A 26,752-nucleotide genomic window follows, 5' to 3' on the forward strand; every position below is an offset into this window, starting at 1 on the left:
CAGTGTGTTAGACTCCAGGGGGATTACTTGGAAGGAGAAAACTTGTAGCTTGTAGTTTGGATTTGAAATATATCTTTTGTGACACCAATCCCAGAAATTTTCTGACACACCTCGTATATAAGAAAACATTGTGGCGTCCTTCTGACAGCAAGAAGAAGAGCTGCTTTGATGTTTGTGCTTGGCTGGACAACATGAAAAATGAACAAAGATGGAGCCATGGATGTGGAATATGGCTGAAATTTTAATTAATTTCAAATCACAGTTGCCATTTTGAAACATACAACTGCTAAATTGCGAAGGCTACAATTTAGCTTATATGTTGTATCGTGTGTCTGATCCAGGATTTAAATGTTAACGGTTTTACAAATTCCATCCGTCTTCCTTGTGTGACAGTCATGCTTTTGCTTGTATCTAATGTCGTATTGTTCCATCACGTTTTAAATCTATTACGCAGTTAATGCTAAACTGAAGCTTAATTTAGAAAATTATTTTGCAAATCAAATCACAGTAGCTTTAAAAGAAAAAAAAGAAATTAGATAATTTTTCCAAATCGTACAGCTGTAATGTGGAAAACAAGCATCCTCTTTAATTTTCTAAAACATGTGAATTTGATGTACTTGCTGTGTTGACAGTCTGTGTGCTCTCAAATTTTGCGCAGTACACAATGGCAAACCGATCAGTTCGTTTGGTGGTTTATCCAAGTCCAAGTTATTGTGGCAGTTTACTAAACACAGTCGTCTAGACAATGTTCTGTATTAGCTCTTTGAGGGCACATTTCTCTTCAGAGCTTGCCTCTGAGTTTTGAGTTCTTCAGGCTATCTTTTAGATACCTGCAAACTAGTCGGCTTTTGATTTTAGTGTCAAACATTTGTGTGAATTATGTAGAGCCAAGAGTTTTTAAAGATGGTGGGAGGTGAATGTTTGCGTCTAGCTTGCTTGCGGCCACTTCCAGGGCTGTGTTCTGTGACTTGGTGCCTGATAAAAGTGAGAATGAAGTAGACCTTTTTATTACATTTGATAAACTTCAGTGGTGCTTTTAAAGTGCATCTTGGAAGAGATAACCATTTCATGCCTGAACATGCGTTCTTATCCGCACAAAAGGAAACTTTCCAACAACAGTTTCCGTAAGGACCACTTTAGATATACTTATGTGATGGCATTCTCAAAGGTACACATCATTTTCAAACAAGACAGTGATCAGTGTGTCTCCCAGTCAAGGTTTAGTCACAACGCTGGACTAATGCAGTAAGAAAAACAATGGCTTGCTGTAGACTATTGATTATGTTTTGAAATTAAACTGTTGATTAGCTGGGCGTAATGGGCAATATGGATGCAAACCTCTCAGTAAATAACAACCAAATATTTATCATCTGGAGAAGACATTTAAATGGGCCTGAAGCAGCAGATAAAATTAATAATTGTATCATTAACAGCTTGTTAGACCGACAGATGGAGTAAAGCGTTTTAAAGAGGGAGGCTGTCTCAGGTGTGATTCTGTGGTAATGGCATATGACTAACATGGCTCAGAGGGAGGTTAGGACCAGCTCTGACTTCAGCTGCACTCATCAGTTTCGCCTGTCAAATCAGACTTCTTCAGCAGAATATACCTGCATCTTTACTTCTCTTTAATTAAACATAAAAATACTATTTTAAAAAACTAAGCAAAACAAATAAGCTGATGAATATATCAAATGTAGTTAAACATTGTGGTTAAAATACTCAAAATTCAACTTGTTAAATAGAACAAGCTGTGTTGTTGTTGTTGTTGTTGTTATAATCTTAAAAGGGTCTAAATGGTTTCGGTTGTACATCAAAATCATGTAAATTTTCCTCTCAGGAGAATACCGACAGACTTGATTTCTTGTTCTTATCTTGTCACATTCTTCACTGCTCTAATGTGTGCAGGTTTGCTCATAACTTTTAGTGTGTGCACCCTGCAAAACACACTCACTGTGACCACTTCTGTCAGCAATAAACCTGTTGATCTTAATAAATCTTCAGTGCAGGATCCAGTCTACAGATAATCTCAGCTGGACTTGGTGCTCAAACATTCGTTTTCGGCGTTTTATGTACAGGATGCGAAAGCTGCAGAAATCTTCCTCCTCTCGAAGGATGTGGCGATACGGCAACTAAGGAAGCATGAGGCAGAATCATTAGTATTGACACCTCTGCTCTTGTGGAATAAATTTTAATTAGTTGATGAATGTACAGGTAATGTACCTGCACATGACACATTGTAGTGAAGACCCGTCATTATCCTCAATAGATTTAATCTAAATATTTAATGAAATCATTGCGGGTGACGTCAGAAACGTCGTTCTTTCCATTATGTTCAACAAGAAAGCGAGCACGTCTTATTTTTGTAGTGATAATTCACAGGGTTTTACAGTCGAAAGCGTTTGCTGTGAATGTCTTCCCACTCATGATTGACAGTACAAGGATACTATGTTGTGTGTACGTGTGAAAGGCTGTGTGAGACATTTACTATGAGTTCATTCAAACCTTGTCATAAACCGGAGGTGCCACATCAGCACAACTTGTCTGTACACACTCGAGTTAGTCACAAATATCGAGGTCCCCGCGCATTGGAAACACGCCGGTTTAAGTGTAGAAAATGTATGCGACAGCAAGACCCCACGCACCGAGGCCTCTGTGCAGTCTCGACAGCCGGTCTTTAAAGGAAATTGAGAGAAGTGCTTACAGTGTTGGACAGGCTCAACGAGAACCTGCCAGAGTCTCCTGTCAAGGTTTGAGAATCAGTGTTGCAATCTCATTAAACGAACAAGGCCTTTCAGTCAGAGCTGCAGAGAGAGCGGAAAGCAGCATTGTGTTTATATTTGCGTATCCCCTAGTCTGTACATATATATACTGCGTATTCCAAAAGAGGAAAGCAGGGCAAGAAAATGTTTTCATTAAAATGTACTGTGTTCCATAAAACGCTTGGGATGCCTCGTTATTTCTTATACATGAGAAAGCCTGATCGTTTAGGAAATTGACTTACCTGAAATATTGAATTACTCTTGTATGTTTGGTGGCAATTTGCTTTTTTTTTTTATTCGATATCATTTACAGCAGGGAAATAGGTTCACATCACAATGTGATAAGTGACCAATGTGGGCACATAGCTATACATCCAGTTTTACAATGAAGCAGCAGGATAGAGATCATGGTCTGTTCAAGGATGTTATGGTTGTTCATTTTTATTCACAGCCTTTTTCTTCAACTGCAGCAGGATGTTCATCCAAACAACCTGTAGCTGTATAACTCTACACAACTTGTTACCTTAACTGTCTGAGCTGTAAGTGCTTCTGGGTGTTTTTTTTGTTCCTCTCACATATTTAATTACTTTGGGCTCATTTTTCACTGCAATGTTAAGTTCTTCATGTTTATGGAAATAGCACAACCATTGCCAGAAATGAAAACTGTATTATAGAATTACATTATAAGTTAAAATTCTTTCAGTATTCATTTTATGAGAATTAGAAAACAAGCAAAAAAAAAACAAAAAAAACCTGGAATCAACATGTGTAACATTTTCCAAGTGCCCTCAGGTGTTACAAACGCTGGAAAAAAATGGCGACTCCACAAACTAGAGATATTATACTAACATTTTTTATTTGTTTGCATCCTTGTGTCCCATCTGTTCTGTGTAAAAACAGCCTGCAGTTCAGCTCAGATCAGCCAAATAGTCCCAGAATTTTTGTCACGTAACTGTTGGTCGCAGCGAGCCACCGATGGCTTCTTGGTGCGCTGGGGAGTACAGAATTTTATTTATTTTTTATTTTTTACAGAATCTAGTTACTGGAGTTATTTTTTTGGGGCGATTTTTTAAAAATGAGACATGTTGATTAAAGTGATTTTGATGAAATATAAGACTTAGATTTGGTTGCTTTTGCAGAAAAAAACAGAAAGTCACACGCGATTAGTTCAAGGCCGGTCGGGGTGTTTAAAATCCAACGATTCTTTCTGTTTCTTACAGTTTCTGGCTCTGATAGATGGTGTAATTTTGGTGATTTATTTATTTATTTTTAATTACATGCCTTTAAACCTGCCGGTGGGTTTTGAGGGTTTGAGGTCATTAGGGTTAATTGGGTAATTCACATGACACACACACATACCCCCACCACCATCATTAATCTGAAGCAAGGTGTCTCAAGTTGTTTGCTTGAGGATAGGTTTGAGTTGTGTGGTACAGATGGTTGATTCATGGTTATGCCATGCTAGCAGATGGCTGTAGTTGAGGGCAGGCAGCTGGTGGTGTGAGGAAGCAGAAGGCAGCACAGCGTCCCTGCTACTGTGTGTGGCTACCAGTGCTATTTATTCACATTTATTTATCTAGAGAAAGTTAAGTGTGGCTAGATGCTCTTGTTTAGCCCCACCCTGTATCACAGTCGCTGAGAGCACTGCCGCATTTGCCATTCTGTGCCATGCTCGAGTGTGTTCGAGCCCAAAGTCTGGTGCTGTTGTGTGAACGTTGTGTACCACACCCAAGCACAATGCAACAATCTGGGACCGGGCCCATTTGGAAGAGCTGGACTTGGGTCCAGATCAGACAAACGTGTGTGCAATATGCATCCATAAGCCAGCTGTAACACAAGCAGGAAGGACACTGCTGATGGGGATATGACGTCAATATTACTTTTTTAAACATTGCCCCCGCTTAAGGATCTCTCTGGTGATGAAATTCTATGTTTACCATACATTTGGTAAAACAAAGCTATCCGTCTCTGCACCACCTGTCTCCTTAGGAGTCTGTGTATGCATGTCGGTCTTGACACTAGCATCTGCTTCGCTGCATGACTGATGAGGTTTGAAGACAGATGAGAGTGTGTCAAGTGTCCTCCTTCTCTGTGCCTCCAAAAAAACAAAAGCAATTCCAAGTTGAAGTAGCGCTCCATTATAAGGCTAGCTGTAGGAACTGGATTTGGCACATCTTTTTGCTGTGTATGCTCTCTCACTCTGGCCAGCGGAAGAGTTGGGAGGAGAAATTGTACTCAGCCACAGTACAGATCAATCGTAGTTAATCTGGAAGTGCTCTTAGTTACGCACATTCACACTTGGGTGATGTCAAGCATAAAACATGTTTTCCTGTTTGTAGCCACTGAGCAGCTCCACTGGAGCAGCTGACAAGGTCAGGTGCCTTGCTAAGGGGCACAGTGATGGTGTTTAAAGACAGGAGAGTGCTTCTTATTCACTTATCTTTCCAGATTCGTCTAACTAGTTAAATAGTTGAGAGAAACTGACCTTATGCAAAACAAAAACCCGTGAATAAATGGATAAAATAGGTTACAAATCAATTTGTCTGTGACAGCAGGGTTACTTGAAAGCCACCAGCTGCAAAAATTGCCTCAGCATTTTAAACGACAACCTTTACGCCCTCTATTCTCCATCCCTGCTTTATTAGTGAGGCTGCCTTTGTTTGTATGATTGTAGCAGCGGTCAAATTTTGTGATTGTGGAATAATGAGTTCACATTGTTGTGGCTGTCATCATTTTCATTATGATTCTGCTTCACATTGTCAGCTCCCCCCGAGAACAAAGCAGATGTTTAGTTGTTTCCAACTGCACTATGCATCAGCCGGTAGAACGCATCGCTCTGACCACTTGTCAAGTTATTACTAATCAATGAATACAGTGTGAATTTATCAGTACGGCAGCTTGATTTATGCATGACTGAAAAATAATTTTATATCGCTTTGTTCCACACAAATAAAGTTAGTTTTTGTAATAGGAATGAAAACTGTTTTGAGGTGCCAAATATGTAACTTCTCCACTTTAAAATGTCCAAAAACAACCAGACTTGTGTTACATATTTGCTCATGCTTATCCATATCCTTCTAACAAAACTAGAGCAGTCCGTGAATTTATTCAGTCTAATGGTGTGTTTCTTTTTCACTGCTTGTCAGCGGCGTCATTTCACCTTTACCTGCTGTAGCCGGGGTCAGAAGAGTGTGCAGAATGAAGAACAAGGAGTAGCTAATTATTTGCTCAGTTGTGATGGATTACAGTTATTTTAGTATGATTATTTTGACCACAATTGAATTTGCCACATAACATAAGCTACAGTAGCTCTATGGCTAGTCGACCCTTCTGATGGTATGTTAACAGGTTCAACTGAAATGAAACGTTTTATTGTAATTTCTTTAGCTGTATTGCCCAGCCCTCGGTGTTGTTGTTGTCGGGTATCTCCAGCACATCCACAGTACCTTTAATACCTACTACAAGAAAAAGGTTGAGTTCGCAGTTCAAAACAGTAGAGAGAATTACTGTACACATATTTCGTGTCCTGAGCTTTTACTGGCAGCTCAAGAATTTAACAAGATTTACCTTGAGGTGACATCAGCCCATGTTAGACCAACCAATCAGGCGCTTTGTGAGGTTGCTCGGATGATGTATGAACATTTCACCACATTAATTTTATTGCCCCTGATAAAATACTACCCGTCATGTGTGATGAAATGAACATACTGTACGCAGTTACTTTTCTGACCTGAGTAGAAATGCACTATTGAAACATGTCACATCCTTTTTACAGAAAAAAGAAAGGGCCTTCATTTATCTCTTTGTGTTTGAGTTCAGGTTTTTGTGGTGTATTGGCAATTAGAGGTCTGACAGGCTAGTTTTATTGTAGTGGGATGATAGGTGAAAACGACAATTTACCTTTCATCCGGATACGTTTTGAACTCCTCGCATTTTCTCATGCACAAGATGTTCTGTCGGGAAAAAAAAAAAAGGCTCTTATGTAATGAGTCCTATCCAAACATCCAAGGAAACGTTTGCTCCAAAAGTAGGCCAATAAAATAATTACTCAGATGAATAAAAAGGAAAAGAAATAAGGAGGAGAAGAGGGAGAGGAAGGAATAACTTAAGAGCAGGGGCTGATAGGTTTGTTTGATATAAATTCTAAATAGATTGGAGTCTCACTCATTCTCTGCCTTTTTTTTTTTCTCAAGCTGGGACTGAATTCATTTAGCTCAAACATCACCCTTATTTTTGCACACTTCTCCTCTTTGTGAACTCTACACTCAGTATCGCCTCAGTTGAACATATTCTAAAGATCCTGCAGAACAAAGATCCTCATGTATGCGTCTGAGCGCTGAATCCGGGGAGTGGTGCGGCCCGTGGGTTTCGGTTTAGACTGAGAGGATCCCACCAGAACACTACTTATCATGTCAGTAACCATGGTGATATAAAGTTGAGCCGTGCGGAGCATTGATCAGTCTCTGAGCTGTCATCATCATCCAAATAATCCCCCTTCCCTTAGGCGACTCTCACCTGTAGTACCCTTCACACTCTCAGCCTGACAGTTTTCATCAACATTCATCTCTGGCTCGCTCCTCTGCTCATTTTGTCTTCTCCAAGTAAAATATTATTGTAATCCAGCATCTGTTTTTTACCACCGAGTCAATATTGTTTTGTTCTTTTATCGATCTGTAACCACCGTCGTATTTGTCACGAGGATATTAAGCTGTCTTTTCGGCTGTGACTGTGAGTTTCCCCATTTCCCTCCACAGACACGCCATTCAGAGACGGTCAGGAGCGAGACCTGAAGGCGGCCCTGAAGGGGACGGATCCCTCCATCCCGCTGGTGTTCGTCAGTGGGAACCATGACCTAGGGAACACCCCCACACCCGGCACTGTGGAGCAGTACTGCAATGCTTGGGGGGACGACTATTTCAGCTTCTGGGTGAGCCGACACTTAATAGATTCAGTTGTAGAAGCATCTCCAGTAGTAATACTTGTATAATGGGTGCATGTAGATGATCAGCTGGTTCTGTGTTTTGCAGTTAATTTGTTGTGGGACATTACTCCTGTTTTTCAATGAATATATCATGTATCGCTGAAGTCACTTATCTGTTAAAGGATGCTTTTAGATATCGTGCTTCCATAAAGTTTGGCAGATAGATTAATCCCTGAACCACTTTATTGAACTGCTCTCAAAGTATTTATTACAGCAAGTTTTTGCACATAGCAATTCAAACTGCACGACTTGACCTTTCAAACAATTCCAGTCTCTTGGCTGTGGGGCGGAGTGTCAGCGACAAAATCTTGAATTTACGTCATCACCTCCACATCTGTCACTCTTGTTTCAATTACTTGTGAACTCATCATAACACAGAGATATGGGGCACATAATGCAAACATTTGCCTGGTTTGCCACCTCTGCAAGTAGGTCACTGTATGTGAACACTTCAGTGGATAAAACAATTACATTTATCTCCGTCAGGCACTATTCTTCAAATTGCACACAGTATCCAAGCATCGTGTTCCCAATATTGCCAGATTCCAGACATTCTCCTCCACAGAAAGATATCTCAACTGCAAATATGGTATGCTGAGATACATGTAAGAATGTGACAGTTTCATAACACACTATGTACATAGTACACTTTTCTTTTTTTCCTTGAAGCTAATACAGAAAAATCTGCCAGAATGATTAAATTAAATCGTAGAACAGGCAGATAGTCCAAAATGCTCTGTGAAAAATAAAATACAGCATGTGTGGCTAGGGCTTGGTGGTCAGCATCGTTGCCTCACAGTTAGAGGATCCCCAGTTTGTATCCCAGTTAAGACACCAGGTTCTCCAGCTTCCTCCCACAGTCCAAGGGTAATTGGTGATTCTAAATTGTCCGTAGGTGTGAATGTGAGTGTGCTTGGTTGTCTCTTACGTGTAGCCCTGTGATAGACTGGTTACCTGCCCAGGGTGTCCCCTGCCTTCACCCTGAGTCAGCTGGGATAGGCTCCATCCCCCCACACCCCTAGCGAGGATTAAGCTATGTATAGATAATGGATGGATGGATGGCTAGCCCTTATAACCCTTGTAACTTTTTAACTCTTTTAGGCAAAGAACCTATAAGTAAAAGTCCAGCCCCACCTTGCCCTCTGTGAAAAAGTACTCGCCTCCTTAGTGACCAATCTACCTAATGACCAATTTCATTTGGTAACTGGGTTCATTTTTACCAGCCACACCCACATATGATTACTGCCAGGCTTGTTGAATCTAAAGATCATTTAAATAGAACCTGTCTGACATTGTGAAGTAGCTAAAAGGTCTCAAAAAGCAGTGCATGCTGCCACATTCTAAAGAGATTCAAGAACAGATGCAAAGCAAAGTCATTGATTTATCAGTCTGGAAAGAGTTACAAAGCCATTACTGCGGCTCTGGGACTCCAGCAAACCACACGAGAGCCATTTTCCACAAATGGAGAAAACAGGAAACAGTGACGAACCTTCCCAGGACTGGCCAGCCGACCAAAATTTCTCCATGAGCGTGTCAACATGCTATCAAGGAGGTCACAAAAGAACGAACATCAAAAGACCCGCAGGCCTCACTTGCCTCAGTTAAGGCCAGTGTACATGATTCCACAATAAGAAAGACACTGGGCAAAAATGGCTTCTATGGGAGAGAAGCAAGGCCCAACCACTCCTGACCAAAAAGAACATAAAGGCTCATCTGGCATTTGCAAGGAAATATCTTGATGAGCCCCAAGAGCCTTTGGGATAACATCCTGTGGACTGATGAGTCAAAACTGGAATTTTTTAGAGGACATGGGTCTTGTTACATCTGGTGTAAAGCTCGTACTGCATTCCACAAGATGAACATCATACCAACAGTGAAACATGATGGTGGTAGTGTGATGGTTTGGGGCTACTTTGATTTCACAAGACCTGGACTACTTGTCATATTTTGATGGAGCCATGAATTCTTAAAAAATATTTTCTTTTACAGGCTTTTTGCCTTTATTAGCAGGGCAATGGAGAGAGACAGGAAAGGGGAAGAAGAATGGGGAAAGACCTGCAGCAAATGGCCATGGGCGGGAGTCGAACCCACGACCGCTGCGTCGGGGACTATAACCCCTGTATATGAGTCTAAGTCTACTGGACGGACTAACATCACTTGTTTCAAAGGATAATAACTCATTTAGTGTTTCGATGATGGCGGTGGAGAGTGCTTCATCCAAAATCTCCCATAGGCGTTCACTTGGGTTGAGATCCGGTGACTGTAAAGGCCATAGCATATGACCACTTTTACACTCGTCAAACCATTCAGTGACCCCTCTGGAATGGGTCATCGTCACTGTAGACAAAACCACTGCCATCAGGATAGAAACATTTCATCATAGGATAAAGGTGATCACTCAGAACAGCTTTTCATTCATTTGCAGTGACCCTTCCCTCTAATGGGACAAGTGGACCGAAACCATGTCAGCAAAATCCCCCCTGCAGCATAACAGAGCCACCAGATCTCCTCCCTATAGGGGCCAAGGGTTCAGGATTTTCCGATTTTGTGTCACTCATCTGTAAATGAGAATTGAATGTAGTGCGATGTCAGAGGTACAACGATACAGGAAACACAACACAAACAATACTGATAAACTAAAAAAGCATTCTGTCTAGCTATGTCTGAGCTCGTATGGGGTGAGCGTACTGATCAAGTCTTCAGAGTGCACCACGCTGATGAGCTCTTATTAAGTGGCTGAAGTAGCAGCATTTTCAGGCATCTATGGATTGTTAAAACCTTGTAATTTGAGGAAAAAGTAGTGGCTGACAAGTATCAGAGACGTCTGAAGGTACACAATAGGAAATGTTGAGTGTAATTCACAAGTTTGCATTGTGCTTAGGAGCTGTCTTTGATGGACTCTGAAGTGCATCAGTTCATCAGTGATGTTTGTCTAAATCAGAGGGACATCAGAGGGCTTTTTCTTTGTGAATTGCAGTACTGATTGAGCCTCTAGCCTGCATTTGTAATGTGTTTCCATGTTAACATTACAGCTTCTTTGACACACGTTTTGTCACACTTGACCAAAAGGGGAATATGCTCACATAGGCACACATTAATTTATGTATCATTAGTAAAATTTGCATGTTAATTTTCATCGATCCTCTATTTAGAAGTTGGGTTTTGGATACAGTAGCTTACAGTGAAGTAGTACAGCAAAATGAAGAGAGAAATAAAAATAGCAATAACTAAACGTTATGGATGTAATTTAAAACCGTTTAACTTATTGTTTTTCTCTCTCTTCTCTTTCTCACTCTTGTTGTCTCAGGTGGGTGGAGTTCTCTGCCTGGTTCTGAACTCCCAGTTGTTCTACGACGCCTCGGCCTGCCCTCAGCTGAAGGAGGCTCAGGAGACCTGGCTGGAGGCGCAGCTGAGCAGGGCCTCCTCCTCCTCCTCAACGGTAGGATGGCATGACTCTGATCTGATTCATGAAGATGTTTAGATAGATGTTGTCTTCCTTTTCGCTGTGTCTCGGTAACTGCGGCCATCTGTAGCAATAGGACACCTGATATGTATTGTGTCTGTGATGCTCTAACCTGGTACATGTCTCTGTTCAGGAACCCAAACCCAAACATGTCCTGGTATTCCAGCACATTCCTCTGTATCTAGAGAGCCCAGATGAAGAGGAGCAATACTTCAACCTGCAGATGGTGGTCCGACAAAACCTGCTGGACAGGTTCAAGAAGGCAGGTAGGAGATCAGGGAAGACAAATGATGGGTTTCTTATACCTAACTCCTCGATTCACCCTGTGGGGACCAACTTACTGTGTACATGTGTGTCCAGTATTTTGCTCAAGAGCACTAACAGGAACTATCTTTTGTTTCATAAAACTACCTAATCTTTTTAGTCCAATTCTGTGTATGTTGGGCTCCAATTAGAAGTCACTGAAGAGGTAAATATGAGTTTATTGTTTTTATCAGAGAAGCAGCTGCTTCTTCCCGAGTCCTGAAATATCAGCAGTATTTTCTCTGATTATGGATTTAGGCCACTGTGAAGTGTTCTTAAGTTTCTTGTCTTAATACGTCTTAGCTAATATTACGGTTAAACCTGTTCATTTCAGGCATATCTAACTGAAGCACAGTTAAGATCCCGGCCCAGAGGATTAATACGCCATTATCCAGAACCACAGGAAGAGCTCCTGGCACACAGACAACACAGACATAATTGAATTAATGAATGCATTCGCTTCCTATAAGAAGAATAATTCCATAATCAGAATCTGTTGTTGTAGGCTTATAAAAGAGTGATACAAGGGTGCCGGACAGCGAATCTCTCACAAGGACATAAAGTCTTTAGGAAGAAATTGTCTCAGCTAAGACACATGTACAACATCGCGCTGTCTGGACAGATCTGCGCTGCTGATTGACAGGACCCTTCATACGAACACGTGCCTTCTTCTCAATCATGCATCAAGGTGACTGACGGGGGATGGTATTAATTTCATTATTCATCCATTATTCCAGCATGTATTTAACCATGTTGGCCCGTTTTGGTCTGATGACCCTTCTCTCTCATAATTGATTGCTCCTCTAAGGGAACATTGGTTAAAGATTTAAAGGGCAATCCGCACAAGCTTTTTATATGCAGGGATGGAGGGTGTTGCTGTACGCTCAGAACATGTTATGTGCAAGCGTCCTTTCCCACCCACACTCTTGTTCACATGTGCCCTGCCAGCAATTATACATTCAGATTACATACAGGGCATGTGCTGTATGAACTACACACATACATACATGTATATGGTTTTTAATAATGTATAGCAGACATGCTGCTGCTCTTTTTAAGCCATGCACGACATGACTTTTTCATGTTTGTATGCTTATACATTTAGGTTTATGTGAGTAAGTACAATATGTGGTACTTTGATTGCAGGGAGAGAAAGAACGTGATTTCTGTGATTTATCTCAGGGCAGTGGTGATTTACTCATCGCATTCTTTAGGGCTGCACGATGATAGCCAAAACGATAATCATGTTTACTCCCACGATTATTGTTTTTTTTTTTTTTTAAGGTGCAAAATATTTTTTCATTGCACATTCACATCTAAATAAGCAGAGCACTTTTATTACTTCCATGTTAGGTTCCATTCCTGCTTATGTCCAAATCCTTGCATCAAAATATGACTTAAATTCTTTTTCACCAGAATTCCTCTCCAAAAGGAAAAATATAGACAAAATTGCACTCAGAATAGCACACTGGCTTGACTCCTGCTTGTCAATACTCACTATAATTTCCCAATGTTCCAAAAATGCCTCATGCAGACAAGGTAACCACTAACTAGGTGGCACAGAGACGTCTCTAGTCTCCCACTAACTTACTGAAGTGCAGCAAATAGGTGTATGGCCAAAAATCATGTTGAAAGGAGTGAGATAGTACGTTTTAATGTCAGACTTTCCTGAGTTGAAACCAAGTGATTTAATTCAATTTAATTAAAAAACCTTTATTTGTTCCCTGGGGGAAAATGATGATAATCACAGATAAAATTCATCTGTATGGACTTATATTTTCTGTAAGCAGAGCATTTTAAATGTCAATATTGCAGTTAATTATTAATTGTGGGAAGCCAAATCGTGATGGTGATTCATATCATTTTTATTGTGCAGCCCGAGCATTCATGCACCCTCTCTGTCCAGTCCTATCCCATACATAACAATGACGTCAAGCTTAATCTCTTAATTAACTTATCTCATAATTTCTATTTCTGCTGCAGATGATTTCATTTCACTGTAAGAATGTCCTTCATTTCCATGCATTTAGAAATATTGTCATTCTAACTCTTAAGAGCTACTTTCCAATTATGCATTTGCTCCCTTCTCGTCGTTTTGAATGCGCCGGGGTCAAGGCCCTAAACATCCGTCAGAATCCACTGATTTCTTTCTTTGTCATATTTATTTTCTTTCTCATTCGGACTTGTGTTCATACCTTTTTCTTCTTTTCCATTAACAAAGAAATTTCAACAATAGCAGTCGAATTGTTCTTACCAGACAGTTCACGTAAGAGTTGTTATTACGGTAGAAAATAGAAGACAAAAACAATAACTGTGCTGTCACTCAGTGATCAAAAGTACGTGTGGCTACAAACCAAAAGCAGCCAGACTTCATGACCACCCAGCTTTTAAATAACAGCTGACCAGCTGATACAATTAATGCCTCAGTCTGCTGATTGCCAGAGGGGTGGGTCTGCTCTCCACATTCTAGTCCAATTCATTAACACAACTACAATAGCCTATTTTTTACTTCCCATGTTTCATTATGTTCATGCTTAATTCATCAAAATAGAAGTTGAATAATGCTCATAATAAGCTCCAACCCTGACTATAGGAAGCCTCGAAGTATTCAGAAAAGGCCTGAGTTCCACATTACAATGACAGAGAAAGCTGTGAAACGCAGCACATGTGTGTCATCATTTGTAGCTCTCGAAAATTCTGCTAAATATGTAAATTCTACCACTGTATTCATTCACTTCAAAAAAACTTTGATGGAGGAAATCAGACCGGTTATCGTTGAATAATACAGCCTTTGTCTTAGTTCTTTCTGCTCCCCTCTGATCTCTCCTCTCACTTCCAGACTCTTTCTGCTTCCTCCTTCATCTCCGACTAGAAGTGACTGGTGACTGATGCTCTATCGTCTATACTCTGAATCTACTGGAGTCTGTCCTGGAGGCATGCTTGTAAAAGAGAACTGTGATCATCACTGCTCTGCGTCAGTTTGTGATAAAGCTGCTACTGCGCATTAGTACCAGTAACAGTGTAATCATCGGGGTCACTGCCAGGGCAGGAAATAATACAGTGACTGGGAAGACAATATTGTACAAATGACCTGAAAGTTCAAAGCATTATCCCAGTTAGACATCAGCAGTATGACGTGCAGGAAAGGTCCAGGACAGCCTGGATTTGACCCCGGACTCACTGCTCGCGGTATTTGCAGCAATGTGGAGGGCGCAATCACCACTCAACTGTCTGGTTGCCCTTTATGTACAAACTCCAACATGTAAACATACATTTTTTTCTTGATTTTCATAAGATTGACTCACACTTGAAGTGCGCTGTATTACTGCCTGTCTGCACTGATACACAATGAACTGCATCATGAAGATAGACAAAAGTGTTTCACATAGTATGACCACAAACTACACTAACTAGAATAGAATAGAATAGAATAGAATAGAATACTTCATTTATCCCAGACCTGAGAAATTATTTGTTACAGCAGCAAAAAGACACCAAATCCCAACAAGTTAGAAAATATAGTAAATTAAGTCTATAGAAATGGAATAATAGAAAAGGACTGAAGTGAACACAGTGAGGCAGAATAAGAGCAGAATGACTATTTCAAAACTATGACTTCAACAGAAATGTGCAAGTTGAGTTAACTGTGCAGGTTGTCTGAAATGAAATAATACAATGGGAATGAAAAATAAAGAACAGGCTCAATACTATTAACCAAATACTATTTAACAGTGCAGTGACCTTAAAATTAACAACAATGAAGAGATCAAATAACCAGTTAAATTAAAAAATAAACTAGCTGTACAAAATGTGCAAATTGATGTATGATATATGTATACTATGAAGTGAAATTAGTGTTTATAGATCTTTGCATAAACCAAAATATCATGCAGATTTACTTTCACTTGAAATATTGGCTGTAAAGTTAATGAACTGTAGGAACAAAGCAGAAGTTCCCTGCAGGGCAAGCATATAATAAAATGTCCCAGTGGAGCGACTGAAGGGTTTTCAATTTTGAAAACAATTGACACGAGCCAAGAATTGCAGATAACAAGGATATGTTATTTACTTCACATTGAAGAATAAAAAAAAAGATAGGCAGAGAAAATATGTTGTTTGTCTTTGCATCTGTGTCACAAGGGACCACGTTTCCTCTCATGCGTGGTAAATCATGTCTCTTTTGGACATACATCGGCATATATGGTAATTTTTTCCCCCTTTTTTTTTGTCATGCGTTATTCACGCATCATCTTCCTCTCCCGTCGGTCTGTCCTCACCGCTGCAGCTCCCTGATCTGAAGCCTCCAGATGTGCTCTGGTGATCATTACTTTCATTAAAGTAAAGGGCAGCATCATTAACCTCACACACACATACATGCACAATGCTTCCTCTCATGCCGTACTCTCTGAGGGATTCACGCACACTGAGGAACAGTTAATAAGCATTGGCACATAAAGCATGAATGTCATTTTTCTCGGGAGATTTTCATTAAGTAAGCAGTTGACAAGGATGAGTTTCTATCTGCGTTTGTGCAGCTCACTCTCATATAACTTTGTCTGGAAGACGAATGCAGCCGTACCAGCGGTTGAAGTATTACATGCTTTATTGTGTGAAAGTACTGGAAAGCTCTTTATGATATTCTAACAGTGTTTCTTTGTACCGGGTGAAACGTTGTTCCAAAAGCGGGATATCTCAACTAAGGATATTCTTCTTACTTGGCTGCCTCAAAGTTCTCATTGGTTCCTATTTGAGCAAAGCCAAACAGCAGTCTGGCAAGAACTAAGAGGTAAAATTGGACAGCTTTCCTCGTTCTTTGTGTAGTAATTCTAATGCTACGGAAAGCAGCCTTGAAATAGGATCACTGGATGTTACACAAATGTCTCTTTGGCATCAGATCAATCCTCATAAGTAAGTGCACACTGGTGTGTGTGTAGCTGAGTTGTCTGACCACTCCAGAGGTGTCTTTTCATAGCGTCTGTTGACTTACAGCACCTGGGGATTTGGCTCAGCATTTGCGAGGTTGTTATTGCTGCTGCTGTGTTTTCTACAGCCCCCACACCACTCCAGTCACATATGATGGAAATAGAGAGTATAGTCCCCTGCAGACAAAAAAAAAAAATACATTTAATTGATTTTTCCTCACAGAGGTGTTTTTCATTCCCCCCCTACTTCTTCATCTCATTGCAAACGTGCACCAATAGCTGTTTGAGTAATTGTGTGTTGCATGTTTTGTGCCCGCATTTTGCATATAAATTACTATGCAGAGGTGCATTTTTCTATGCTTGATACGTTCTGCAGTATCTATATGTTATCTCAGCAGCACAGCTACACATAGAAAAAGGTGCATCACCAATTAGTCTTCTTCTGGCTCATCAGAGCGAGCAGTTCCACTCTGGGAGCTGTTGACTGCATTCCAGCTCGTATTAATAATACTCTGTGTGATGACCTCCTCTCGGGTAGTATTATGCAATCGTTTCTTTTTTTTTTACTGTATAAGCAATTACTGGAGTTCGTGATTTTACAGTGATTACGTTAATTCTAACTCGTGCTTTTAATTGTGCACTTGCTCCCCGTGTTTATTATCTTTTGAGTTCAAATCACTAATTGGATGTTTCGAATGTACAAACATATATGTCTGGAATTTATTTGCTGCTTTGCGGACTGTTACGGCGAACAGAAAACAAAACGAGCTTGACAAACAACTTGTTTTTACTTATTTCGTGGCTCAGTTCAGTGCAGTCAGTTTGTTGGTAACAATCACACAAAGCCCAAAACACCCTGGAGGAAATTCTTTCCTCCTATTATGGTTACCTCTGCGCTGCCTCGTCACTGTCATACTTATAATCATAGTAAATAATGCTCTCTTAGGCTTTATTAACCCCACCTTCGCCAGCTTTTTCAATGCACGAATGCAACTCAGCCGCCATTTAGTTACTGTAAATGAAGGAAGAAAGACATGCAAAAATTGTAGGTTACACGCTTGTTGAGGATGTTGAATTTAGAGAGAAGAGGCTTTACACGCACCCAGAATCTCTTCAGAGAAGATTGAATCCCCGTGGCTGGGGACGGGTGTCTGCTTTTCCGAGAGGCGAGTGGAGTAACAGAAATCCCAGCAGTGCTCTCAGCCTCTCCTCTGCTTATAGATGGAGTACTGTAATTAGATTTCGTTGCTCCCCTTCTCCTCCCTCCTCCTCTTCCCCCTCCCAGGTTTATATCCTACATTCAGGATCAGCACACATACAAACAAGGACGAACGAACGCACAGACACACACTTCCCCTCCTGCCTTTGTTCGCCTCCAAACCCTGTTTATGTGTTGAGGAGGGGGGAGAAAAAAAAAAAGCACAAAAACAAGAGAAATTCATTGGAATTCCCAACATTGCTGCCGGCAGTTGAGTTGTACATACAGTAGGTAATTAGAGGCAAAGATAAGCTGTGTGCTGCTCTGCATAGTCTCTCCATCTTTCCCTCTGTGTCTCTCACTCTTCCTCGCTCTCTTGCCGCTGGTTGTCTTTATCAGCAAGGGTTCTACGCTGTTCAGAAGCGAAGACACATTCATCACCCACTGGGAATTTGATAAGAGGCCACGGTTAAGCCTTTAACCCCATTGTTTTAATGATGAGATTGAATACTGCTTCAGCTTTTTCTGTTTCTTGCTTTCTTACACTGTCTATTTTTCTACTTTTACCCAAAGGTGTGGGGTGTTGAGGATGTCTTACAGGGATTTTTAGACCAAAAGCAGCGCCCTGCATGGATTGTTGTTCCAGGTTTTGGATGCTAAAGATCACAATCTTGTGTGGCCAATTTGAGTAATACGGTAACGTTGGAACCACGTCACATTACAAGATAGTCTCCAGTACACTTTATAGGCCATGTCCACACAATGGCGACGTAAGTTGAGCCTGGTTGAACTTCTTCGGATGGTGCATTGCCGTGTTTGTCTTAGCACAGCTAAACTATAGTAATCCATCATCCCCTCATGCTTGAAACATGGACGATATCCATGGAGGGACACTTTCACTGTGTTTCTTTGTGTGACTTGATTTCAAAACTTGTCTCTTCTGCAGCACGAGCATAAGTAACCATAGATGCATGTGGCTGCTTTGTTTTTGTTATTGCGCTTCCTGTATAATAGATCTCCACAGTTAATCAAATACTGATACTGAGTTTGGTTTTGTTGTTAAATCATGCACCACAGATTGGATACTATGCTCATAAAAATCAGTCCATGTAGATAGATCACTTGCCTTTAGTTTAGATAACTCTAAGTTTAGAAGCTTTATTTCACTGTTTTTAAAATAATTTTTGTTCACACACTTGTCTGAGCTGCTACATTGCAGTAACTAAGTGGGGAGACGAGAGGCTTCTCTGTGCACAGCTGCCTCGCTAGCATCTGCCTTGGCGAACTTGAAATTGTATTGTGTCTCGTTGAACAGATGGTCAGGAAAGTGAGACATTTTGGGTACAATTTTATTTATTTGCTTCTTAGAATGGACTTCAGGTAGAAAAGAACCTTACTTTAAGTCTAAGATTTGCAGATTAACAGGAAAGTAGCACAACGATGCAGTGCAAGCAGAACGAGTACAATCATGACGAGTAATCGTGATCTCAGTTTTTTCTCAAACCAATCATGATCGTCATTTTGATTATATTTTGCAGACCTACTTTGCAATTTTTGCACTCGCCTCTATTAGCCTCAATACCTGAGATTACATGTCTGATCTCATCTCTAATCTTTACTTATTTTTAGTAGGGCTGCAAGGTGGCTCGGTGGTTAGCACCGTGGCCTGGTTAGGACCCCGGGATCTTTCTGTGTAGAGCAGGGATCTCCAACGCCGGTCCTCGTGAGCTACTGTCCTGCAGGTTTTAGACTTTTCCATACTGCAACACACCTGACTCAAATTAATGGATCATTACAGACTTGTGTAGAACTTGACAACAAGTTGTTAGAGATCCATTAATCTGAGTCAGGTGTGTTGCAGTACGGAAACATCTAAAACCTGCAGGACAGCAGCTCACAAGGGCCGGAGTTGGAGATCCCTGGTGTAGAGTTTGCATGTTCTCCCCGTGCAGCGTGGGTTCTCTCCAGGTTCTCTGGCTTTCCCAACAGTCCAAAAACATGTTGAGGTTAATTGATGAGTCTAAATTGCCCGTGAGTGTGAATGTGAGTGTGCTTGGTTGTCTGTGATAGATTGGCGACCTGTCTTCGCCCTGAGTCAGCTGGGATAGACTCCAGCCTCCCCATGACCCTAGTTAGGATTTAGCGGTGTATAGATAATGGATGGATGGATGTATATGTTTATTACTTTTAACCAAGGGTTTGCCAATTGCAGTGTTATTGGGAACAAATTCTTTAACGGCTACTTGTCTGTCACAACGACATTTAACTTTTAAGAAGTTTGGCTTCCTTGTGAATCACAAAAATAGGTTTATAATAAATGTTCATGGTTCTCCACGAATGGTATGAACAAGTTGTTGTTTTGTTTCGTAATATTACAAACAACACCCAGCCCTACACATAATGGTGTTACCCACTCATTTTCTTTGTGGTGTCTTACCGAACATCTGAGCACAGTATACATTGGGATTTAGCTTTCTAATCTCGTGATTAATAGATGGTGGCATCCTTTGTCCCCTGTGATACATCAGTGATGTCATACCTGTTCAAAGGCCTGTCATACTTAGAGAAGCAGGATAATTGTATCTTGGAGGATTCAGGATGATTAGGTACCAGGTTGCGGACCAAATGGCCAAAAGTCATGCATGCTCTTCGAGGAATAGATGACATGCTGACTACTTTAATTTCCCAGCTCCCTTTGTGATTGCGTGCACGCGTTTTGTTTTTTTTCTTCTTCTCGCGTGTGTGTGTGTGTGTTGTGGAGGATACAGGAAGGCGATGCTGCGTGGTGACTGATGGCTGAGAGTGATTTATGAGGAACCGGGGCTGCAAGATGCCTCACCACGCTACATCATTTTGTATCCCTCTGTCATGCAAATTATCAACAGCCACCATTTTCATGATGAATTATTTCCCAGACCTGCACTTTAATGACAACCGCCCTTCAATACACGCGCACACGTTGGATGTTCACTCCTACGCAGCCCGTCCTCACAGATGTGCAGATGACAGCTTTGTTCAGAACTACATTAGGAGTTCGTGTCAGAAGAGAAAGGAGGAGAAAATGATTCTTGTCGAGGTTTTCACTGATAGGAGGAGGTTTTAGTGGCAAGATAGGAACTTGGCTCGCAATTAGAAAATCCAATCTTACACCCTGCAAATCGGTGACCAAGAGATGAAAGGGCGATGATGGAAAGTGAGAACTGAAAGAAGGGGGAGGGCAGATTGGCGGAAGGGATCACAAACATCAAACCTAATTAGATGTGGACTGATGTTTCTTTACGTCTTTTGTGCCTTTATTCTAGAGTCTACATCCACGGCAGCTATTAGCATTTAAATAGTAAAAAGTGCTTTAGAATAATCAAACAGATCCACCAATTACGGATAATGTGGCTCAGATGATGGCAGCGTATAAGAATCATAATATACACAAAATACAGCGCATACTGGAAGCCACTCCGCTCTCCTTTCTCTGCATTTTTCTGCAACCCCTGACCAGAATTCAATTTGACTGTGGGTAATTTTCCTCCGTTTGCATTCAATATGTTTTCATCACTCTGACTGCTTACTCTGGGTATTTTCTGATCGCTTTACTCCCCCCCCTCCCCTTCTCCTCTGCCTCTGCCTCCCTCCCCACCTCTGTCTGTCAAAGCAAAAGGCCAGTCCCCGCATGGGAGTCTTTATCACAAAGAAAAGCACAAAAGAACCTGTGCTGTTTCAAGGCTGACAGGTAAATGGGATTTCCGCAGAGACCGAGACAAGACGTGGAATTATCAGCAGAGAGAGTGCATGTTTTCGCGAGGGCACCCACTCAGCAAGAAAAGGAAATGGGAAGAATGCAGCAAACCATGGCGAGGAGACAAAAAAAATGGGGCAAAATTGTTCTTAACGGCCCTCTAATGAATGTGATACTGCTATTTAACACTCTCTGAGCACGTACTGTGCCTCGCGCCTGGGTAAAGCCAGACACTTAGACTTAGCATGGTTATGTGTTCTGTTTTCTATATAGCTGAATGGGTTTAGCGTGGTGTTGTAAGGTAGAGAGAGTTCTTGATCTAGCTCAATGGCTGGAGCCGCAGCACTAACAGCACCACGGTGGAGGGTTTAAGTCCCAGCAGGCCGCCCACACTAATTGTACTGCGAGGCACTTTGGATAATAATGTACAGAAGGTGATATGTGCTACTCAGGAGTGAATGGAGGTAGCGTATCGTATTTCGTCATTGTCAAATCAAGGCCAATTTCCCAGAAGGGTGCCAGCTGTCATTTTTCCTGGAGGCAGCGGTAGCCTACAGCAGTGTGTGTAAGTCCAAAAGCTCTCAGGTTTTTCCAGCCAGTACAGGATTATGGTGGTTGTTTGCACTCATGACTTGTCCTTTAGGTTTGAAGGTGGGGAACATTTTACCGTGGTGTTTGATGAGAAAATGTGCCTTTAGGCAACTGGCAAGAGATTAAAACCCCTCGTTCTCTAGTGGAATGTGGGGACAGCAGGTACCATGTCGAACGGAAGGCACGTTTTTGTACGCTATGTCATGCAGACAACTTGTGTGGAGCTTCTGTTTTGCCATCACAAAGTTGGTTTTCAAACTCTCTTTTTCCGAGTTATTCTAGTAGCACGTAGTTGCACAAGTGCCTGTGTTCAGTTCCAATTAGAAACTCAGCCCTGCGCTGAACACATCCTGTGCTGGCAGACGGTGGACAGAAGCTGCTACTGCTCTGCTGACATACTGCTTTTGCTCGGTGCGTGGTGTCAACATGTAGCTTAGGTACACTTTTAGTCCTGTTTCCACTTCTAATTTGCCTGTTGCTTCTGCTACTAAATATGCATCTCACACACACCGTCCATTTCTTATGTGGTTACCTGGGGTTTCGAAATGTCTTTTGCTTTTTTTTTTTTATTTTGTGCATTTTTCAGTTTCATGCAGGCACTCTCAGCCTCCACCCATTGATTTTCTGGCAGACAATTTCAGAGGTCAGCTTCATCTTCTGGCTGCATTACAAAGGGGACAGCTTTCTCAACATCTTTATTCCATTTTTTTTTTTCCCTTCAATTGTTTATCTTTTATTCATACGCACAATCTTTTGCAGATGGAAAATACTTTTCTTTCTCAGACAGACCATCTTTTCTCTCAGTGTTTTTAGCAAACAAGAGCCCAGCTGGAGTGGTTTGACTTCTAAAGCCAAAAAAATAACGCCACTCTGAGAAGGACACACTCAAATGAATTTGGGTCAGGGTCGGGCGCTGGGCCTTTGCTAAATTCTTGCTATGAAATCGATTTTGCTCTAAAAAAGCCACTGGAACAAGCCAGAAGAGCAAGCTGATTAATTTCCACAACATACAAATTGTCTTTCGGTTCAGTCCACTTCACTTCTCGGTCATACTTGCTGCTACATACTAAAAAAAGAAAGAAAGCCTGTAGTGTGCCGTGGTGACCCAAAAGGTCTGATCGACAGGTTAGCCAAGCTCAACTCTCGGACAACCTTAGAGGAGAAAACTAAGAGGGAAATATTTCAGAGAACAGGATAGAATTGTTGTTGTTCTGGTGTCTGAACTGTACTTTAACAAAGGATTGTGTTTGGTGTTCATAGCCATTTAAAAATTGTAGTAAATGCAGTTCTTTAAGTGCAAACACATTAGATATAAATTTTCCAACCAGAAATCACCTTTTAAGGCAGATTTATGGTTCTGCATTGTTTTTTGTGTAGCTGTCTCTGTACTCAAAGTAAAGAATTATAAGAATTTAACTAGCATAGAGGCTACAGAGACGCACTTTCATGAAAGTCTTGCAACAAGCAAATAAGTCGTAGCGACCAGGATCTGATCCACTGGTTTGTGGATCGCTAGTTTCAAGCTTTGAGTTGAAATTTGGTCATGATCTGAGAACACAAGAACACTATGCATGCCTGTATGGTAGTAGCCTGGCAATCACAAGGTAGCCTGGAACATGAACAGCTTTTTTATCTATTGCACCTTAAATGGAACCATCATTTACAACTGAACATCATGCTGTGTTGAAATAGGCGTGCGACTAGATACTGAGACCATAAACTCATTGGGAAAATGTAACAAAATAAGTAAGAAGTAGGGTTATTTTCTCATTGACTTCTATACAATCAGACTTCTTTTGCAGCCAGAGGAGTCGCCCCCTGCTGGCTCTTAGAAAGAATGCAGGTTTAAGGCTCTTCGACATTGACTCCATTTTTCAGTACCCGAGGCTACATCCATCTTTTATAGAAGGTGTCTGGTTAAAAGTTTGACTCTAACCAGAAAGGGTAAAGCGCTCTTTTGTGTGTTTAACAGTGCATGTGTTTATAAGCTGTTTGTTTGTTAATGTGCCTATTTTGACTTTTCATTTTTAAACTACAACCAACAAACATACAGCACAACACAACTAAACAAATTCATCACCACTATGCAACATGCATATGGGGGAAGCTCACTGCTGCTGCGTGGTAGTGTCATGCAGTGCGTGTGGGATGTGGATGATCAGAAATGTCGCAACAGAACTCCGACACACTAACACATGTATACATATGCACACTTACATACTCCCACATACTTTATTTGGCGGCATGATTAATCATGGTATCTTTAGGAGTTTCAGAGGAGGTTCAGCTTCAAAGGGATTTTTATTCCACCTGCTGGTTTATTCGTCATTATTGCAGGATTAACTCTTGTCTATCACCCCTTTACTATTACTGTCTTAGTGTCTTCCTCCCACCACCTCATCTCTCGGAGGTGACGAAGACGTCGCAGCTCTCATGTGGATACTGTAACAAATCCAACATTTCCACAATCGGTGTCGCTAACTGAGTCATCAGGTGATCCCATCAAACATTTTCCCCGGTTCACACTTCTGTCGCTGCTTGGCTTTGTTTTCATTCGTAGGGTCTGAATAATTGTAGATGAGCTGTGTAATTCCTTGTGGGATAGAGAAAAACACACACATGTACGGACCACACACAGAACACACACACACACAGCTACACACACATAGTTACACAAAATAATGAGTCCATCCTTCGGCCTAGAGGCGCAGGGGGGTATTTATGGCCTTTCGGTCCTCATTTGGAATCTACATCAAGGACACACATTTACAAAAACACACAATTGTGACTAAACAATGTTGACCCTGCCCAGTTAGTCAGTCACCTGGAGAAGTGGCAAGGTTACATGGAAGGCATTCCTGGCCCACACACACACACACACACACAAACCGATTCATGAAATGTGTGGTCCATAATGATATGGCTGCAGGCCCACCCACAAGTCACACAAGGGTGGGCACACACAGTGCTGCCCCAGGTTTTGATTAGAAATGAATTTAGCCAAGGCATACACACATACAAGCCTAAATCATCAATTTCCATCTATGGCGGATTAATTATTTAATGGTCCAGCATGTGCAACCGCTGTCCTCACAGAGCTCCAAATATTAATATAAATTTAGGTCACATTTGTATTCTGGTGCTGTTTGATTATGCAGAGTGGCCGACTTGATGATTCAAGGCAATTTCACGGTGCTGACATCGAAGTAGTATCAGCAGCGGATACATACGAGCTTTTTCGGAGGGATCTTCCTTGTCTTTGTTGTGCAGATTTCTGGGACAGACCGATGTCTTTCTCATGCACAGACTGCAATTTATCCTCTTTTGTTGCCAGTTTTCATTATTTTTTTGGCTGGGTGTCTCTTTGGAGACGAGGCAGCGAGCAGCCAGACTTCCCTCCATGGAAACACTTGCAGTTAGAAAATAGAACAGCTCATGTTCTCTGCCAAAAGGCTGCAGTAAACTCATTTCAAAATCCTCTTACCTACACATGCATGTGCATTTGAACATGCACGTGTGCTGGTGGTAGAAACGGGAATATACACATGAAGTCATGCTACACTTTGATCTTTTTGTAACCTAATTTTAAGGCACTAAACCCAATGACCAGTTTCATCTCATCCCAACCATCCTAACCCTGTGTTTTCCCCTTGTTCAAGTGAAAATTGGCCAAAATTGACAGCAACTCGCCTGAAAGTCAAATTGGTTCTCCCCAGAATAGGGAGACAAATTCACAGGCTCAGACAAATGCAGCCAGAAAAACAACCCATTTTGCAGCCCTCATTCAAAGTGAGGCTTGTTTGGCGTGCCATTTTAAGTGTGCAGTCATTTTAACTGTAGTGACACAGCATCACTGCCGCAGGGCCGAGCCATACCCTCTCCGTTCTATTAACGATGTTGTTTGTAATTGAAATCAAATTGAAAATTGAGGCCACCTTAATGAAAGTTGCGAAAATATACGACAAGTAGAGGGTTCCACAGTTTGTTCTTTCTCTCTTCCTTCCACCCACCCTTCTTCAATGTTGGTCTTTGTAGTTTGGTTCTTCTTTCCCTCATCATATTGTTTTTTCTACCTTTTCTCATTCATGCTTCTCTACATTCCTCTCTTGTGTTCTTTTCTACTTTCCTTTTTCTGTCCATTAACATCTAGACAGGTGGCTGTTGCAAGGAACAAGGTTGGGAAGTGATTAAAGGATTCACTGTAAAAATGCAATGCGCTTGAGTGCATTCGGAAGAGATGAGATGTGCTAATAATTACATTATGCTCATGGAAATAAGTTGTAATTAAATGTACATTAATCTCTCAGAAACTGACAAAACTCAGCAGCAGCTTCTTCTTGAAAAACACACCCGGAGCTGTAATCACAGTTATTTAAAGGCTGACATTGAAACCTGTCAATTCCATGTAGACGTATTCTGATTATTTTGTACTGTGAGGTGTTAATAATTGTAAGTGCTGATTCTTTATTTGGGATTTCATGAGGGACACAGGGTCAAACCTAATGTGAATTACATGGCACCTTTAAAGCCAAGTTCACTATTTAGTAATATCCCAGTTTAGATCAGTGACTTACGCTGAGGCAAACTGAATCAGGCCACTAAAAACACATTTAAGAGCAGCATTTATAGAACAAAGACAAATAAATAGTGGAGTAATTGCATCCTTAGCGGAGTCACACTCCCTCTGTATGAATTGTAATCTGAGCGTCTCTGTTTGATGTTTTTGTAGTCAGTCCATCCACACGTGTCAGTGTATGTGAATGCACGCTAGGATGTGTGAGTCCAGCAGAGTGAGTGTCACC

General features: G+C 41.2%; 1 protein-coding gene across 1 annotated transcript in view; it reads left to right on the plus strand.

The window, feature by feature from the left end:
* The window catches only part of cpped1 (calcineurin-like phosphoesterase domain containing 1), a 42,232-nt gene that overhangs the window by 11,676 nt on the left and 3,804 nt on the right, over nt 1–26,752 (plus strand). Inside the window, exons 3-5 of the mRNA XM_008298542.1 lie at nt 7,514–7,686; nt 11,048–11,179; nt 11,337–11,469. Coding sequence (XP_008296764.1) covers nt 7,514–7,686; nt 11,048–11,179; nt 11,337–11,469 — 438 coding nt within the window. The remainder of the gene's footprint in view (nt 1–7,513; nt 7,687–11,047; nt 11,180–11,336; nt 11,470–26,752) is intronic.

The sequence above is a fragment of the Stegastes partitus genome, unplaced genomic scaffold (assembly GCF_000690725.1).
Source record: "Stegastes partitus isolate 25-593 unplaced genomic scaffold, Stegastes_partitus-1.0.2 Scaffold1326, whole genome shotgun sequence".
NCBI lineage: Eukaryota > Metazoa > Chordata > Actinopteri > Pomacentridae > Stegastes > Stegastes partitus.